The sequence below is a fragment of the Protopterus annectens genome, chromosome 8.part0 (genome assembly GCF_019279795.1).
Source record: "Protopterus annectens isolate FY-2018-M chromosome 8.part0, PAN1.0, whole genome shotgun sequence".
Lineage (NCBI taxonomy): Eukaryota > Metazoa > Chordata > Ceratodontiformes > Protopteridae > Protopterus > Protopterus annectens.
In genome coordinates this window covers 576,529,523-576,550,096 of record NC_056741.1, presented here as the reverse complement: position 1 = coordinate 576,550,096, position 20,574 = coordinate 576,529,523, and the positions used below count along the sequence as shown (strand labels likewise).

General features: G+C 41.4%; 1 protein-coding gene across 7 annotated transcripts in view; it reads left to right on the top strand.

The window, feature by feature from the left end:
• ADAM15 (ADAM metallopeptidase domain 15) overlaps positions 1–20,574 on the top strand; it is a 1,588,574-nt gene that overhangs the window by 1,519,373 nt on the left and 48,627 nt on the right. For all 7 annotated transcript variants that reach the window (XM_044080074.1, XM_044080071.1, XM_044080076.1 and 4 more), the window contains one exon: positions 2,893–3,041. In XM_044080074.1, the coding sequence (XP_043936009.1) occupies positions 2,893–3,041 (149 nt within the window). The remainder of the gene's footprint in view (positions 1–2,892; positions 3,042–20,574) is intronic.

Here is a 20,574-nt window from a genome sequence, read left to right as displayed (position 1 = left end):
ATATAATAATGAGTAACAAATGTTCAAAAGCAGGGACATATTTTAAATATTGCTTTTGTAAACCTAATTGCTAGAATACCAGTTTTATATTGATATACAGTTTCTGAAGGATTTGAAGCCTTAATGCAAAGTCATGTCATTATTTAGTGACTTGCAGTCCTCAATAATTTGCCAAAAAAACACAATTTTTATGAAAAACAAACTAAAATCAGACAATGGTAGGAATCTTCTGCAAAGTCAGGGACAGTTTCAGCTTGTTTTGTACAGGTGGTACCCAAAGCTTATTTTATACAATTGCACACAAGTCCTATAAAGCCAGACACTAAGCTGAACAAATTACAAGAAGGTAAGTTACTTACAGCCACCACCACACCCACTCCATTTAGTGACTGCAAAGTCAGGAACAGTTTCATCTTGGCTTCACACAAACAGTACCCAGAGAATAAATATTCCAGCTGATTTCATATAAATACACACAAGGCCTGTTAAGCCAAAATATAAATTTGGCAAACAACACGGGTAAATTGCAGAACAAAACATATTAGGCAAAACAAGTATATTCTCTGAAGTCAAGGGTAGTTTTAAATTTCTTTTCTATAAGGAGTGGCAAAAGAGTAAATATTCCATTTTATTTCACACAGATGTATTCTAGCCCTTTGTCAGACTTGAAAATTTGCAAATGGCAGTAGCATTTCTTTTTCATCCACATCACATGTACTTCCTCTTATCAGGTTGACTGTCAGTGTTGTAAAAGAAAAAAAGAAAGTAAATATTCCAATTTATTTTATGCATATGCACACCAGCCCTTAATGCCAAACTTTAAATTGAGCAAATGAAAGGGGCAGTTTGCTTCCATTCACAGCACAGCTAGCATTCTCTTATGTAGTTGACTGCCATTGTATTAAAAAAAATTCTTACTTTGCATTAACGCAGTGGTAGTACCTGCTCAGAAAGCTCCTACTGTAACTATCACATTTTAATACTTGAACTTTCTATTCATTGCCATTGCAATGAATCATGGGAAGGCAATGAAGAGAAAGCAGCAATGCTGTAGATAGGGCCACAGACTCTGTATTTAATCTTTATTAAAGACATGTTTATTTACTAACAAGACTAAAAATAATTAAGTGCCTGAGATGAATATCTTCTCTGGCCCTTCTGTGCATGTGCAAATGAGTGGCATTGTGAGTATGTAAAGGTAAGTACTTAAGGTGTATGTCATTTAACATGTTTCTTGTAATTAGAAAGAGTTACTCACTTGTGTTCAGCACATATATTTACTGAAATAAATTAGCATTGCTGAATACAATAAAGCTTATAAAATAAAATAATTTTTGGGGCTGGCCTTGGACCCCCTGGAGCTGTGGGCCCAGGGTGATCTTATGAATTCCACTGTTGTAATCCAACACTGATGACCAGCCTTATATTACATGAGCAAGAGTATGCATAAAGAGGTATACAACAAATTATATTTTCCAAGTCTGCAATCTATGTGCTTCCTTAGGCCCTCTGAGGTTCATTTTCTTGCAATGTATTGCAAGAACTGAAGCATGAAGGGGACCTTGTTATATATTGTATTATTTCATAAGACAAGTTGCATTGCAGTTGTATTTAGATGTAGCTGGCACATTTATATGTATTAGCAGTGGCTTTAACAGTTTACTGGACTTGCACCTTTGTTTTTTAGACATAAATGTTTGATTTGAAACTCTTCTATTTATTTGTTCCAGATGAGATGCAAGGCTACCTAGCTTCTTTTTGATGCCCTCTATGTGTGAGCAGTGTTTATTTAAAGCTGTTGGCCATTTTTCTGCACTAAATGCATATGTTCCTTTATATGCAAGACAGTTGCCTAGCATAAAGAAAGTAGATGATGATAAAATGGTAAGCAGTGGTAGAATATTAATTAAAATGAGCTGTAATTACTGCACCCTTCCCCCATCCACTGTGCAGTGGAAAAAAGAGTTGTCCTGTCCCCAGAGTGCAGCATCTCAGAGAAGGTAAATCATATGGATTGATGTGTACATGTACTCATTTTGTTTTACTTATTTATTTTTACATATATATATATATATATATATATATATATACACACACACACACACACACACACACACACACACACACACACACACACACACACACGTAATCCAGGTGCATTCCTGATTGGCCATTCATTCGTAGTCATTTTTTTAACCAGCTATCCCCAGTTATTACCTGTTTACACTGACCTGCTTGCAAGTGCACAGTTCTGCATTCTCATGATGTTTGATTAGAATGCAGGCATCCTTTTGGTAAGCTTACTGCTCCCTCTCCAGGTCTGTTTGCATGGAATCTCAGTGCTAGGTCTTTGACAGTTTAGCATTTCTGTAGCAGGACTTCAGCTGACTCCTCCCCCATATTGGTAGATCAACCTTGACCTTTCACATGCATCTTTCCCTGAGTGGCACATCCAGCACCAAGACTGATAGTCAAATCTGGGTCATTTGGAAACATGGTTTGAACCAAAACTTTGTGCCACAGAAATGGTTGTGTTTTATGTTTTTAAACATGTTTTACTTTGCAGACTGATCCAGGTTAAAATAATGATTTGGGGGACCCATTTAAGCAAATGGTCCCTGAAACTTGGGTAACTTTTGTTAACTTTAAAGTTATGCTGCCTCTGTTTGCATCTACTTCTGTCCTCTGCACACTAGAAGATGGCAGCTGTTGCTGCTGTCCATATAAAAGATTGCTCCTTTATTGTGTCTAAATTAATAATGATTGGAGTACAAGTACATCAGAGTGCCATTTATACTTCACTTAGGAAATGTTTAAAAGATTGGGAAATAGATCTGCTTCTTATGTGACATGATTCTGATTATTAAACATGTTGTATTTCACCCTTTGTAGCCACCTGTCCCTAAAAAGCCTTTGCCACCAAAAAAGCCATTGCCAACTAATCCACCAGATCGACCACTTTCTGCTGTTTCTTTGCGGCAAAGAGATAGTCTTTCCTCAGCAGCTGCTTGTATAACCCAAGTTACTACAGCTCCATCAAGGTAAGTGTACAACTGCCAGCTTTGTGTGTGAATGTTTTTCTTTGAACTTATCTAGGAACATCACTTTATGCAGGGTTGTATGTTATGTTCTTATTAACTCTTCATGATACATCTGTGGTTTATTCCTCACAGAACTTAGATTTCACTCATTTATTTAAGAGATAGTCCAGTGTCTGTGAAACCATTTTGAAGAATATTTAAGTAACTATTCAGTTAATGTTCTGCTACTTTTTGGCAAATAACTTCAAGTTATGTAGTGCTAGTAAATTTTATGGAAATAACTTTCCTCTACGTTTACCAGAATCTGTTCAGTTATTCACTGTGAAAATGTAGTAAATAAACTATAGTGTATAACATTTCTGTAGTAAACCAAGGGGTCTTTAATTGTAAGAAATACTGTGCAGAGAAAAAAAAAAGTTAAAACACGTATGTAACACCCCCCCCCCCAAAAAAAAAACAAAAACAAAATTAGTCTCATAACACACTGGGTTCTTGTCTCTCACAAAGCAGATTGCATTCTTTAGATTGTCTGCTAATTGATTTCCTCTTACAACTGTAATTACTGTTCATCTGCTTGTTTTGTTCATTTTACTTGTTTGCTGTACTTGAAAATCCAATAGCATAGACTAGGTCCAAGCGTTTGCTGAATCTTGTACTGTTTGTGACCTTTGGAGTTTGCAAAACCGTTAACATTTTGTCTGGAGAGGCCCCATTGTGCCGTCATGGCAGGAAGGTACAGTTTGGACTGATCTCACTAGAAGTTGCAGGGCTCTGTTTAGAGTATTTTGATTGGATACTTTGAACTTTGGCTGTTTCCTGTTTTTCTGCTGTAAAAAACGTGTTTAAACTGGTTTGTGCTTGTTTGCTCAAAGCTGCAGTGAGTTAGGCCTTCTGCCCTTGCTCTGTTGTTTTTCAAATAACTGTTGAGAGACTACAAATGATAAGTGCTTATTTTGAACTGTTTTCTGTACTTTCTGATTTACTAAAACAATATTTGCTGCATATCTGTTTATATAAACTGCGCACATGTATTTTACTGCATTTTTAGATTGTATGCTAATTGAATTCCTTTTACAACTGTAATTACTGTTCATCTGCTTGTTTTGTTCATTTTACTTGTTTGGTGCGCCTGAAAAACATTAGCATACACTAGGTCCAGGTTTTTGCTGAATCTAGTACTTTTTGTGACCTTTTGAGCTTGTAAAACAGTTAACATTTTGTCTGGAGAGACCCCATTGTGCCGTCATGGCAGGAAGGTACAGTTTGGACTGATCTAACTAGAGATACCATTGCATGGCTCTGTTTAGGGCATTTTGATTGGATAATTTGAACTTTGGCTGTTTACTGTTTTACTGTTTTTCTGCTTTAAAAAGCCTGTGTTTTTACAGGTTTGTGCTTGTTTGCTCAAAGCTGCAGTGAGTTAGGCCTTCTGCCCTTGATCTATTGTTTTCCAAATACCTGCTGAGAGACTACAAATGATAAGTGCTTATTTTCAACTATTTTCTGCACTTTTTGAGTAACTAAAACAATATTGGCTACATATCTATTTGATTAAACTGTGCAACTGTGTTTTACAGCATTTTTTTAGATTGTCTGCTAGTTGAATTCCTCTTACAACTGTAATTATTGTTTATCTGCTTGTTTTGTTCATTTTACTTGCTTGCTGCACTTGAAAAGCACTAACATAGACTAGGTTCTGGTTTTTGCTGACTCTAGTACTGTTTGTGAACGTTGGAGCTTGTAAAACAGTTAATGTTTTGTCTGGAGAGGCCCGCCATGCCCTCGTGGCAGGAAGGTATAGTTTGGACCGATCTAGCTAGAGTTATTGTTGCAGGGCTTTGTTTAGGGCGTTTTGATTGAATAATTTGAACATTGGCTGTTTCCTATTTTTTTTTCCTGCTTTAAAAAGCGAGTGTTTGAACCAGTTTGTGCTTGTTTGTGCATTGTGCACTACTGCACAGAGAGATTGCTAGTTACAGACGCTTACTGTCTGGCCTTGCAAATATTATCTAAACCACAGCTGTTCATGCCTAAACCTACTAATACCTTAACCTGCTGTATTCCCTCTTCAATGGTTATAGCCGACCAAGATTATTCCCAGGACCATAAACTGTCAGTTCCCTCCTTTTCTCCTACCAGCCAGGTCCGCTGAGGCAGTGCAGCAGCTGCCTCATATACATTGACACCCCCTACTTCTAAATTATTCATGTAACATTTGTGAGAGATGCACATACATTATGAATCTGGAATCACAGCTCTCTCATGCAGTAGATAGCGGTACAGAGTGGGTTGTCAGCCCACTTGTCACAATTCCTACTCATGACGCACAGCATACACATAGACCAACAACTAATGCAGATATACTCACAAAAAAATCTTCCTAAACACCAGAGACCTCCAAAACACATACATACTAAGACAACCATAACGCCAAAACACACAATATACATAATTGCACAAGCACAAGTGTCTCACTGCCAAAGCCCATAAGGCAGTCCATATATCGTAGTCATAGGGAGACTCTATAGTGAGGCACACAGATGACTGCCTCACCAGGCTGAACAAAGATAAAGTCATGGTCAGCTGTCTTTCTGGTGCCAGGATTTATTAGATCACACAGGCACTCAAGTCTGTCAAGTATTATGATTCGGTCATAGTACATGTTGGTGTGAATGTCTTGAGATGTACCTCCCTGGACTACATTAAGAGAGACATGACTGAGCTCACTGATTGTGTCACAGGCAGGTATGCCCCTAGCCTTGAGCAGCATATTACCCTGGCCTAGGATGATCTCACAATATCAACAAAAAATAATTGACTTGAATAATTGTTTTCGTTTCTGGTGTCATTTTTTAGGGGATCCAGTTTCTGTCAGTCTGGGATGACATGATGGATAGACCTCGATGCTTTGCCAGAGATGATCTTCATCTGTCACCCCTGGGATTTTGGTTACTGTTAAAGGCTCTTGCCACCCCCATAGTATCTTTTTTAGGCAGTGTCACAAGGGCAAAATTCCCAATGTAAAAATTTCATCAGAAAACAACCTCAAGGTTATGCTGGTAAATGCTAGGAGTCTTAGCATGAAACTGCACTCAGTGGAACCAGTTTTCACCTTGGAAGATGCTGATGTCTATGCAGACATAGAGACCTGGTTCAAGGCTGTGGAGAGCACCCCAGCCATACCAGGGTACACCTCCTACCATACATCCAAACAATAAATGGAAGGAGTGAAAGTTAAAGGAGACAGTGTATCAGTATTCATTAAAGATAAATACACGTCCAGATTGGTTAAACAGTATGACTCCCTGGAGACACTTCAGGTTCAACTGCTGGCAGGACAACTGTTCAAGTCATTGCCAGCTAAAGAACTCCTTTAATTAATCAAGACACCCGCTTTGCTGACTTGTATCTACTGGAATCTGTCAAGATACATCCAAACACCTTGGTTCTGGGTGATTTTACTTACCCTTTGATTGACTGGGTAAATTACTCGTGCTCAAACTCACTTGCTCAAAGTTTCCTCGAGTTCATTAACTCCAACATATTGGACTAACTGGTGGACACCCTAACTAGGGTGACCAACATCTTGGATCTGGTGCTTACCAATATGGGGGACCACTGTTGCACCCCCACTGTGAGGTCTTCCCTTGTCAGATCTGACGACAAATCAGTCTCATTTGAAGTAACTGTCACACACCCCCCTAGCAGCAACTAAACTAAAAAAACTTCTCCAATTCAGATTATATCCTTTTAAAGGATGGTATAAATAGGTTCACTGAATCTCCCCCCTCAGGTGGAACTGGCAACTATGCAGAGTCCTACACCAATGCTTTTTGCAAACACCTTTGTAACTGCATTGACACAACCTTACTTGATAGGACCAAAACAGTCTCTTCAAGGAAGAGCAAACCTGCCTGGTGGATAATTGCCATTAACAGGCTTTACAATAAGAGGAAGAAATTGTGTCCAAAAGTAAGATGGAGCATACCCTCAACTGGAAACACCCCCTCCTCAGCTTAAACAAGCAAGTAAGACTTCTTGTTAAGTCCTCCAAAGCAAACTACAAATCCAAATTAGCATCCTCAACTATGGACAACCATAAGGCATTCTTTAGTTACATCCGCCTAAAAGGTAACACCTCAATTTGTGCCAAACTAGTAGTTAATGATACTGCATATAGTGAACTTGTGGACACAGTAAACCTGTTAGCCGACAGGTTCGGTGAAAACTACACTCCCCTGTCCCCACCACACATCCACATGACATTCCTTCCACCTGTTCCCCACCTTGTATCTCTAGATAGTCGGTCATAAATGCCCTCTGTAAGACCAAAAACAAAGCATCTTTGGGACCTGATAACATCCCTGGCTGTGCTGTAAATGGGCTCCAACAAGATTAGCAACACCATTGGGTACTCTTCTTCAATAATAGTCTAAGCACTGGGTTCATCCCTGCTGAATGGAAAACTGCCACCGTTATCCCCTTGCACAAAGGTGGTGCTTCCACTGACCCTGTGAACTATAGACCTATTAGGGTGACTATCCTTATCTGCAAGGCCGTGGAACAAGTCATCATGGACCTTATCGATAAAGATATAGGTAATCTCCAAACACTTGACCTTACTAAGTTTGGATTTGTCAAAGGGAGATCATGCCTGTTAAACTTTGTGGACTTGTTTGACACAGTTACCAGAACCCCGGATGAGGGGAAAACTGTGCATACAGCCTATCTTGACTTGGCCATGACTTGTGACACTATTCCCCACTCAGGCATTATTGACAGACTCACCCAGCTAGGTATCAACCCTTATGTCATTAGGTGAGTCACTAACTGGTTCACAGATGGAACCCATACAGTCAAAATAGGAGAATCCACCTCCAACAGCAGACCCATAACCAGTGGTGTTCCACAGGGCTCAGTCATGGGACCTCTGCTGTTTGGTATCTATTTCTCCAAAGTACAAGCAAAAACTAAAGGTCTGTGGCTGACAAAGTTTGCGGATGACTGCAAACTGGGAGCAGTCATAGAATCCCCAAATGATGTCAACATCCTGCAAGAGGGTCCTACGCAAACAAATGATTGATGCCAGAGACCTGGCCACATAGGTTGACAGCAACCTTACCTTTGATCACTATGTCTCCACAGTGGTAAGAAGGGAATTCTATATTGCTGGTCTCATAAGTAAGGGCATTGCCTCCAAAAAAAAGAAGTTATGACCTCCCTGTATTCTTCCCTCATTGGGCCAATTATTAAGTACAATGCCCCTGTTGGTATGTACCTTTAAGGCACCTGCAGCAATTGGAGAGACCACAAAAGTTCCTCACAAGGAGAATTCAAGGTTTTCAGCATCTGTCCTATGTGGATTGGTTGAAATCACTGTCACTTTACTCTGTTTCATACAGACTACTCAAAGTCAGTCTCTGCCTTGAATATAAGGCAATCTCTGAGTCTGCTTTATTGGAAATGCTGCATATCCATAAGTCCAGTGGGTCACTGGTTACTCGCTGTAAAGACCTTAACCTGGTATGTGACATTAATAGAACCTGCTAGAGGGACAGGTTTGTTTCCCAGAGGTTATCACACCTGTGGAACAGACTCCTAATTCATGTGAAGCAGAGCACCTCTTTGGCCCTCTTCAAGCACAGTCTGGATGATTTGATGGGTAACCGTAAATTCACTGCGGGGGTTCCAACTGCATCTCTGCTGGACAGGGACAATAGGTGCTGATTGTGGAAACAAAGTCAGAACTTGGCTAGGCTTGTAAGGGCCTTAGGGCCATTAGCCTAATAACTTCCTATGAACACTTTTTCATAATGTAATTCTTGAGGCCAGTCTTAGGGTCAAAATGTCTGAATAGACATGTGGCTTACACAAAGCTTAGGGTACTATTATCCTCCTTGAACAATGGTTATTAGTACTGCACCTTACACATACAAGACACACACATGTTTAGACCTCCTTATTCATGCTACTATCAGGCCATATCTTAGTTTTAGGGTGGGCCAAGATGTCTTTCATTTTCAGATGTCACCTTCCAGATCGTCATCTGTACAGTACATTTTTACCAGAAGTAAGCACTGATTGTGGAATTAATCAAGACCTGCAGTGCAAAGTGGAAACTTTTGATTTATCTGCATGGAGACTAGCTAGTCAGCAAAAACCAGGAAATCCCTGAAAATGCTCCACCAAAAGCAGCAGGAGGGATGTCATTTGAAAGGCAATGTTTTATATATAGATGTTTGAGGGAGATCTCTGCCTCACTTTCTGCACCAAGACCCAGCTGTCCTGGACCTCCTGTATGCCCACAAGACCAATGTCGCCACCAGTTCTAGAACCACAGGACCTACATTTTCACCAACATATAGGCTCACCGGTAAGTACTGGGCTAACCGCCCTTGCAGGCCATTTTAAACCTAGCCAGTTTCCCTTTTTTGTGCTTGAAATGACCTATCCCATTTGGTTATAGTTTGGCATACCCTTTCCATGGTCAATAATTATATATTACTTCTGACGAGAATAACTAGGATCATACCATAGATAATTTGAGGGGACCTATGCATGGGGTAAAACATTCAGAAGATGCATCTGTACTTTGTAGTAAACAGGGCAGTCTTGTGGTAAATTTTCTGTTTCCCATCCACCGATCTAAGTTACGCTAGAAAATGGACAGTGATAAACTTTGTTTTATGTGGGTGGGGAGTCTGTTCCATACCATTGTTGTCCCCTGTGGAATACACATGTCCCTCCAAACTGTTCTGTTGATGTTGCAGAAGAGGTTTATATCCCTATTCCTAGACTGAGTATTTCTGATGCCATTGACTTGCTGATGTGCAGTAAATCCACCATTAATTGGCCGGAGGATGCCTTGTATGCCAGACACTGGTCACCTCTTAGCAGTCTGTAGGATGCATAGTATAGTGACAGGGCTTTAAGTTGGTCCATGCAGAACATGTTGTTTAGGCCTTGTATCCTTTCAGTGAGATTTCTCTGTGCAGGTTCCAGTTGTTGCATGTGTCTGGACAGATACATGCCAAAGGGGGCATTATGTTCAATATTTGGCCTAAGGAAGTCTGAATAAAGGGGGCAAAGTCTTCCCTAGATCTAGACACAGTCCCCTTGTTTATAAGCTGTGAAGTATGGAAGGACTTTCTTACAACAATAGACATGTGTTGGTCACAAGTAAATACATTTGGACATAAAACATGGTGGAGGGACAGGATTATAGCCCAGCCCCTTCCAAACCTCTGGAGTAAACTTCCCCTTCATGTTAAGTGGTGCGACTCAATATTTTCATTTAAACATAAACTAGATAACTAAATAGGTAGTCACAAATTTACTCCATGATTGTTTGGTACGAACCTCTGAGAGAGAGGAGATGCAGCATAAGGAAAAGCACTGACAAAGCAAAAATAGTTGTAATTCCTACCGTTCTTGGAATATGTATGAAAATTGTGTGGGTTGACTTGTCCCATTCACACTGATAGCCCTTGAAAGGTAGACCACCTACTGCACTTTTATTCTTCTGTAACTTGATAGCTGTACTGAATGTATGGTATACAGTACAATGATTAAACACATTAAATGTCAGACAAAATGACTCAAGTTGAAGAAAATCCAAAAAGGTGCTATTCTTGTTCAGTTTAAAAAATTTTCTCACTTTACATTTCTTTGCGACTCACAGCTTTAGGTACTTGCGATCCCATCTGACAGTAGTCAGGAATGTCACTGTGAATTAAATGACTGCAAGTACTTTAATGAGTTAGTCCCATCGCAACTGCTGCTTAGAGAAGAGGAGCATAGTCATTCCCCCTTTGTGGAATACCTTCTCATTGTGTAATATAGTCATTTCCCCTTTGTGGAATACCTTCTCATTGTGTAACATAGTCATTTCCCCTTTGTGGAATACCTTCTCATTGTGTAACATAGTCATTTCCCCTTTGTGGAATACCTTCTCATTGTGTAACATAATCATCTTCCCCTTTGTGGAATACCTTCTCATTGTGTAACATAATCATCTTCCCCTTTGTGGAATACTGTCTCATTATGATACTGTACAACAGTCTAATGGCCTCTGACTTTGCACAGACGTTAAGCTTGTTCTGTGATCTAGATGTCACAGTCTGCTCAAGCAAGCTGAGTTTTGGTGTCTTGTCAGATCATCACATTTTTGGGTGTAATCATAGACTGTGACTTGTGGGTGGTGGTCCTATTTCAGGACAGGGCTCTCTCCCTTCAGCAACCTTAGTGCCATTGATTCTGGTTGTGATGATATGAGGTAGTGCCGTATGTGCCAGGGGGCATAGGGCAGTGCATATGTAACATATGCTAGCATAGCTAGTTGGAGTTTTGTCAAGAATTTGATATCATTTGACTATCACACTGATTTGTACAGATGCTTGCGTTAAGTTGCTAAAAATGCATCAACAGTGAGTCCAGCTGGACAGACGAGATATACATGCATGTCAGACAGCATTATTATAACTGATTAAATGTATATGTTTTAACAGAGAAGTCTGGAATGGAAGAGGTTAATCTCACTCCAGCTAATTTTGTAAAATAGGTTGAAAATTAAATAAGTTGGTTTAGGCCATAAAGATTGTATCTTTCAGGTTTGATTGCAGCCATAGACAAAAATATCTGGGGAAATCCAGGACTAGGGATCTTACTGTATTGTCTTTAGGGGTGAACAAATTGCTATACTGGAATGGCGGAAGTTTATGAAATTGTTTTATAGGTTTCAGATTCTGAAGCAGATCTTTGCAAAGCTCTTGGTGTGTATTGTGCCAGAGTCAGTTGACCAGATGTTATGTCATTCTATAACCAGTACTGAAATTATTTTTTAGATATTAGTGAGAGATATTCCGGCACTCTTGCAGCAGTGCATTGTTCTTCAGAACCTGATAGGAAAGATCTGTCACAGATATCTCACACACCTCATCTTGCCTTGTAGTAAGCAGCTCAACACTCATCATCTTGCCTTGCTGTAGTAAGTAACTTAATTAGGGAAGAGTAATTAGTTTGTCAGTCAGGAAAATATAGTGAAATTAGTTAAGTATTTTTTTTCTGCATCTGTGTGAATGTATCTAGCTGTGTTATTTTTTTATATCCCCTGTAAATGAAACTTTGATGTTTATTGTAACTAGATATTAAGTATTTTCATGTTTTCTATTTTATTATTTGTTATTAAATCTTTCTATATCTTTCATTGTGGCTGGCCTTTTAGAGAATATCTTTAACATCTTGAGACTACTTATGCTTATTTTAGCAACACTGTTGGCTGCTCCTGAAAGCCTTGTTGCATTGGTCAAATTCTACCATTTGTATTAGTATTCATTTTATTCATAATAATTGGGTACCCTTGTAAGGGCCTTAGAGTAGCTGATTGGTGGCACTTTAATTACCTTATAGTCTGGGCAGAGGCAGTATAGCTGGTAAATCTGTGCTAACCTTTCATAGGTGTGTGAGTGTGAGTGTGTGAGTGTGTGTGTGTGTGTGTGTGTGTGTGTGTGTGTGTGTGTGTGTGTGTGTGTGTGTGTGTGTGTGTCTGTCTGTGTGAAAATCAAATATCCAAGTGTGTGTGTGTGTGACCTACTTGGAACAGAGACACAGAGCTCCCAAGTGGTCAACGTGGAGTCTTGTTTGGGACCTGGAGAAACACAGAGGGGTCCATGTCCAGGTCTGGAGGGTGCTCCATGTGTGCTGTTAAAGGCAAATTGTGCTTGGTGCAGAGAGCTGCAACTGAAAATACTGTTTATCCATTTTTGTTCCTTGTGGCCGTCCCTCACCGGTGTCAGTGGTGAGGATTGAGGCTCCTTGATTACTGGCCTGGAGTAGGCATGGTCACACTGGTGCTCTTGACAAAAGTTGAAGATGGGACTGACCCCCTTTTCTTTTATCCCTACCAATCTATTTATTTCAAAATCACAGTTTCAGATTTCTCTTTGGAGAATATTTAAAGCCACATATGAAAGTAGGTCAACCTTTCTTTTGTATTTGAGATGGCTATAGTAACTTTTAAGACTACTGTTTCCTCTTAGCAGTTTAGTTTTTTCTACAGTTAAGTTCTTATTCTAGATAATTGGCTAATTAATTTGGCTTCAATTGACCTTAATACTTATTAAAAAAATGTGAGTGACCAGGTCATAATTAGACACTTTTATTGAAGTCAGCTAATTCATCTTCAGCAAGACTTTCTTAGAACATTGTAATGATCATGCTGTAACCCCCCCCCCAGTTATTTGGTTGGGGTCCATTCTTTAAATATGAAGAAATTGCATCCTACTTTGCTTTCTATACTTTTTTGATATTTTTCATATTGTGTATGAGTGGGGTTTGTATTGCTTAAACTGCTATTAAGTCAAAAAAAAACTGCTACATTTAAACACTTGTAAAATTCAAGTCATGCTGGGTGCAGTTTGATGTAGTTGTAGCCATTTCTGTAGAATTGACTCATATGCCTGCTAATGCCTAATAACTGGATTTCAAAGCAGTTTAAGCTTGGGACGAGGTTGCTGCACCAAAGCTGGCTGCAATCCAGCTTAGAATGAATGGGTATCTTCAAGAACGCATGTGCAAAAATTATGCATGTTAGAATTGGTCCTAGGTGCGAGCGTATGCATGTGTGTGCCTTCTGTGGAAAGTTGGGCGCCAGGCTGGCAACTTGATACCATAAAACTTCACTGCCAATTGTGTGCGGGCAGGTGTTCCGCTGTGGCGACCCTTAACCGGGAAAAGCCGAAAGAAGAAGTACACCAGCAGGTCTAGATCTTGGAGGTTACTACATGGTTGCCAAACCCTGTTCCAAACTGCTAATCTTTGAAGGTGGAAATCCAAGTTGTCATTACAGACTTGAAAATCTTAGTATCTGTGTCAAAGGCAGATCATTATATAAGCTGTCTCAGTATTAATAATTAGATTGATGACTGGAAAGTCTGTACAAAACATGCTTGTATGAAATTTGTTAGTGGCTGTATCTGATGTTCTCAATTTATTCTTCGTCATGAATAGGTCTAGGATCTGATCCACAGATCTGACTTGGCCGCTTATACAAGACTTCAGATTCAATTCTTGAGCTCCTGTCTCTACCCATAATGCTATATTCCATGCCCAACTCCTCAGATCTCATTTGACACCATTGTGGTAAGATGGAGGTTGTCATTTCTTGAGTGCGTGAGTTAGTTTTTTCAAAAAGTTTCTATTTAATCCTCTTTCTTGGCTAAGTTTATTACCTACTTCTTCCCCCCTCTCTATTAAACTGCTGGAATTGGGGACTTTTTTCTTTTGGCTGTTAAATTTACTACCTTTTCTGTATTTTGTTCTTATCTTCATGCCATTTTTGGCAATTTGTTCTATTTTTCCTAGTTGGGTCTTCCTTTCTCCTTCCACCTAGCTATTTCCAAACAAAAAAAGAATCTTTGCAGTCCTTTAATCCTTTATCTGGATTTTGTTACTCTATTGTTCCCATTGGGTATTGTTTATATTTTGAATCTCAACATGTCTGACAAACGTACAGGTTTTAAGAAGTGCACTTCTTGTGGGCATAACATTTCCAACTCTGATGCCCACAAGATGTGTATCTATTTCATGGGGGCTCAACACAAAATGTGATTGTAGTATTTGCGCCACCTTTAACCCTTGGGCCTTGTCAAACCGGCACAACAAATTGTTACTGAAAGGCTTATTACCAACTTCTTCTGGGGCTTAAACCCCCTCCAACATGACTATGCCTTCCTCAGATCCTGAGAAATAGCCTCTCCCTAAGTCCCAGAGGGCCTCGTTGGAGCCTTTTGAAAAAAATAAGGAAGGTCTCAGATCCAGGTTCCTCAGATCCAAAGTCATTCAGTCCATCCTCGGATCCACAGCCCACCTCGGATCCCACAGGCTCTACCCCGATCAGGGCTTCATCGTTACCGACTACCTCATTCTCTGATGCAAAGCCCTTGGATCTGACAAGTAGAGGTCATACTCCTGAGTACGTTGTAAAACCAGTGTCTCCGGCTTTGCGTACAAAGCTGTTTGAAACACAGAGGAAGCATTCCAGGCCTGCATCCACAACTTCGTCCAGGTCTTCAAGGAGTTTGATAGAGGCAGATGTGGACAGGATGATGTGGAGATTTCTTAGGGCTCAGATCTAGATGGGGGTCCTGCCAGCTCTGTCCCATCTTGGATCTATGAGTGCTCCTGCCCAGACAATTCTTTCTCCTTCTCCAGTCTGACCCACAACTTCAGATTCCCAGGATGCAGGATCCCAAGAGGTTTGACGTTGGATGCAAGGAAGCTCCCCTCCTTGACTCAGTGTCCTTGACCAGCCCTGCTCCAATACGTTCGGATCAGGGTGGGTCTTGGATACTGGAAGTCGGTGCCAGGTACAAGGGGGTTGGATTTTGCTCTTACTTTGTCTGTTCCATCCCTTACCGTTGAAGTCTTGGTCCTGGACAGCTCTGGTCCCATTCTGTCTGGAGAGCTCAGATCTGGGGTTGGCCTCGACCTCCCTTCTTCAGCAGCTTTGGTTCTGAGAAGGGAGGAGGGGAGAGGTTTCTCCTGGTCTATCAGCCTTCCAGGAGGTAGAAGGGGCTTTCTGCTTACACAGAAAGCCGTCCTGTCTTCCCTTGTATCCTAACCTTTGCCCATCTTTGATTCCGAGCTCTGAGGCCATCAGACCTGCCGCCTCTGTGTCCGCCAGTTCATGGAAGCTTCCACACAAGTTCCTTAGAGGGATTCTCCCTCTTCTGACACCTCTTCCAAACACCCATTGGAAAAGGTTCCTCAGAAGAGAACATGTAAAAGGAAGGCATATAGACTCCCCCATGGAGTCACAGATGAAAGACACTGATTTTGATGAGGGAGAAGGATCCCCGATGGTCACATTTGCCGATATCCTGGAAATTCTCATACAGAAGGGTGGCTGTTCTTCCCAATCTCCTTCTCCTGAGGAGTCAGTGTTCCTGGAGGCTTTCGTGGTTGGCCCATCTATGTCTTGTTTGACCTCTCTCCCCCGGCAGATGAACTTATTGACATGGATTCCCCCAGGCTTGGATGGAACCGGACACTGCTGAGCCCATCCCCAAGCACACAGACAAGTTTTTAGTTCCCTCTTCTGACAGGCTGGACTGGAACAAGAGAATCCCAGTTGATGCCATAGTTGTGGTGACGGCCACTAAGAAGGAGCTCACTGAATAAAGCTCCTCTGTCCATCCACTGAACAGGGAGCCCAGAGTGATAGACAGATTTGGAAAGCATGCATACAACTCAGCTACTTTTGCACTGAGGTCGTTGAACTACCTGCACACTTCACCTCTTTGCAAAAAGATTTGACCAAGGAACTTTCAAACTCTGAGTCCATGTCTGTGGAGGAATTTAAGAAGGTTTCTCCTCAATTGGCCATTCTTATGTCCATTTCAAATGCTTTGATGAGACTGAACTCCCATGCAGAGAAAGGTGCCTCACGAGCTGCCGTTTCAGGCATAGCCATTCTTAGACATACCTGGATGAGGCTGAGTGACTTTACAGAGCCCTTTAAGGCATCATTTGTTAATTCTCCCTTTTATGGCTCCTCTTTATTCGGCCCATCAGTTACAGATATGCTCACCTGCAGCAAACAGGAGGGAAAGACTCTGCCTGCCATTGCAATCAAATTTTCTGCTCCTCAATGTACATTGTCTGGGAACCAATGGGGTGGTAAGAAGATGTGGTTCTGGAAATCTCTTCACGTGGGGATACTTCCTCCAGAGGCAGAGGGGGAGGCTTCAATGGAAGACATCGCCCCAGAGGCAGATGGGGTCCGCAAAATCAATGTTTCAGAGCCTCCTCCTCTGAGAGACCCTATCAGCACTCCTGAAGCGTTGCTTGACTGTCTGCCTCTGGAGGTAGTTGGGAGGTCAATTTTCCTTGCACCTAGATGCCTGGACAGGTATCACAAAAAATTCATGGGTGCTAAAAATCATATCCAGAGGTTACTAAGTACCATTTCTCATCCTCCTCCTGTCCAAAGAAAGAAATTCCCCAACGTTCCACCCAGTCAGAGGGAAGACGCTGCTCAGGAGATGTGAAAGCTGCTAGAAAAAGAGAGTCATCCAAGAGGTCTCATCCAAACAGATATGAATTGGAACTTACTCTCACTTCTTTTTAGTGCCAAAGAAAACAAGGGACCTAAAACCGATTTTGGATTGAAGGAATTTTAATCAATACATAAAGAAGATAAAGTCCTAATGGCTATGGTTCAGTCCATCCTGCCTTTTCTGCACAAGGACAGTTGGATGTGCTCCTTAGATCCCCAGCATGCATACTTTCACTTCAAAATAAACAGACGATTCTGAAGATATTTACGCTTTAGGCTGGGAGCCAGTCATTACCAATCCAGAGTACTGCAGTTTGGTCTCACCACAGTCCCCAGGGTGTTCACCAAATGCATCGCATTAGTGGCAGCTCCCTTGAGACTCAGATGATGCCAGGTGTTTCCATTTCTGGACAATTGGCTTCTCACCACTGCATCCAAGCATCAGCTGTTACAGGCCAGGGATTATTTGCTCCAGATTTCCAACACCTTAGACATCTCAATAAATCATGCCAAATCAAATCTAGTTCTGATACAGACTCTGGAATTTATAGGAACTCAGTTAAATAGTACGACTCAAGTGGCATTCCTTCCTCTTCATCGCATCATATCATTGAGAGATCAGGTATGGGCAGTACTGTCTCATCCATTCCCTCTAGCATAGTTAGTACTACAGGCTCTGTGGTCGATGTCAGCAGCCATCCTTCTAGTTCCTCTAGCAAGGTTCTTTATGCAAATCCTTCAGTGCACCTTGGTAGTTCAGTGGTTCATTTTTTATCTGCCCCTATCCTTTCCTGTACGACTGACTCCAGTCTGCAAGCATCATGTCTGCTGGTGGATCCAGTCCAACGACTTGTTTCAGAGCTGGCCATTGTCCCTTCCTCCCCAGTTGCTACAGTGACCACAGATGCTACCCAACTGGGGTGGGGGGGGGGGCATTTCCTGGGAAAGATGGTCCTAGACGTGTGGTTCCCCTCGGAGATCAAGTTGCATATCAGTGTCTTAGAGATGGAGGGCAGTCCTTCTAGAACTGCAAGCCTTTCAGGATGTTCTCCCTCTAGGTACTATTTCATTCCACACAGTACTTCCAACAAACAAGGAGAAACCCATTCCTAACCACTGTGCAGAGAAGCCATGACTGTTTGGGAATGGATGATCTTTTCAGACCGTTTTCTTATTGCAGTGCACATACTGAGGAAGACCAATGCATTGGCAGACAGATTCTGCAGATCCTTTCTGATTCCCCATGATTGGTCTCTCAGACTATCAGTAGTGAATATGATTTTCAGCCACTGGAGCCAACCTTGCTATGACCTGTGTGCCTCACCTCTCAACAAGTGCAGCAAGTATTTTGCTCTGATCTCCACTCCAGAGAAGTCACTGAGGAATACTCTGATTCACGATTGCCCCCCCCCCCCCCCGGTCTCTTCTACACTTGCTCTCCTCTTCCTCTGATTCCAGAATTCCTATACAAAGCAAACAGGCTGAACCCACACAGTCATTCTCATTGCCCACTTCCGGCATCGACAGGTATGGTTCCCCTTCCTGTGGTCTCACTTGAAATATCCTCCATGGTTACTGGAACCCACTCAGGATCTCCTATCTCACCGTGCAGGAATTCAACATCCCAATCTCCACACACACAAACTAACCACATGGTTTCTCCACTCCCAGTAATAGCCAGACAGTCCAGGCTTGCTTCCCCAGTTTGAGACATTATTTTGGTCTCCCAGAAGGCCTCCACCAAGAAAGTCAACAGAAGCAAATGGAAAATATTTTCTATTTGGGCTTCCAATCAGAATATTGACCCCTTTTCAGCATCTACATCAGCCATTTTTATTTTTTCTCACTACTCTTTTTAAGGAAGGGACTAGTGTTTCTACTGTTAAATTCTGGTTGGCAGCCATTTCCATTTTCCATACTGGAGAAGAATCCTTCTGTTTGGCTTCATCCAGATCACGAGAGGAATTTTTCTCCTTAGACCTCCAATAAAGGATCCTTCCCCTCCTTGGGATCTTACTGTGGTCCTTCAGGGTTTAACTCAGAAACCCTTTGAACTGGCTGATAAATGCGATATGAAGTTTCTGTCTTGGAAAACAACCTTTTTAGTAGCTATCACTTCAGAAAAAGAATTTCTGAACTTCAGGTCCTTTCGGTCAATCCTGCTTACATTATATTTCATAAGGACAGGGTGTCTTTAAGGACCAATCTGGCCTTTCTTCCTAAAGTAGTGACTGAGACTACCATTAACCAGTCTATACAGTTACCAGTCTTCTTTTCAAACTTCACAAACGAAGGTGAATGCATGCTTCACCTTTTTGACATGCACAGGCAACTATGTTTATATCGTCATATGACAAAACAGTTCAGGAAGTCTGACCAGCTGTTTGTATCCTTTGCCTCTAACCACTTAGGTCAAGCAAGTTTCTATGATTACTCCAGCTAAATGGATTATGGATTGCATTTCAATGATTTATTCTGAGAAAAGGATTACAATTGCCTCGACCTCCTAGAGCTCACTGCACTATATCTATGGCTACTTCATCTACCTTTTTGTCAAGAACTTCCATTGACGATATTTGCTTTGCAGCCACTTGATCAAATTCTCATACTTTGGCTACACATTAGAAATTAAACATCATTTTCAGAAGCAGGGCTTCCTTTGGTTCAACAGTGCTCCAGCATGTCCTTCCATAAGGGCCTCCTGAGAGCTACGTAGCTGGGGACTCTGACCCATTCGTGAGGAAGAATGAAAAGGGCAACATCAGATTTAGAAGTTGTGTACTTAACAGTAACTTGGCATCTGTGCTGTCCATTTTCATTCTTCCTCACTTTCCCTCCCAGCCATCCCCCAGCCCTATCACTCCTAGAAGGATCTTTGGATGGCATTGGAACCTTCCAGTTCCTGGTTTGAGCCTCAGTTCTTCCTTGTATCTCCTTCAGTCTCTATAACACAGTGGGGAGTAAGGCAGCAAACTTGATTTGAAGAGTTTGGGATGGAATGGATCATTATGGGTAGAGGGAGGAGCTTGAAAATTGAATCTGAAGTCTTGTATAAGCGGCTGAGTTGGATCCAAGTATCAGACCCTAAATCCCTTCTTGAGAAAGAATGAAAATGGTCAACACAGATGCCAAGTTATGGTAAGTACATAACTTCTAAGTAACTACTGTACTGAGATTTGTTAAGCAGTTAAGTACAGTTTTCCATCTGGGTGGCCTTTATAGGTTCATAGGTGTTTTCTAGGCCAACGACCACATGGACCTTTTAAGCCTAGCCATGCATCGCAAATCTCTGACATGTTCTGGTACTTTTGATAAGTGTAAGCAGGGGCTTGTGAGGTGAAACATTTACAAGCAGGGGCCTGAGGGATGAACCATTTACAGGCTGCCTGTGTCCATTAAAGACATAGGTGCCAAACCAGGGATGAATTTCCTATTCCCCATCCAGTTGTCCAATTTACATTTGAATTGGGTTAGGGA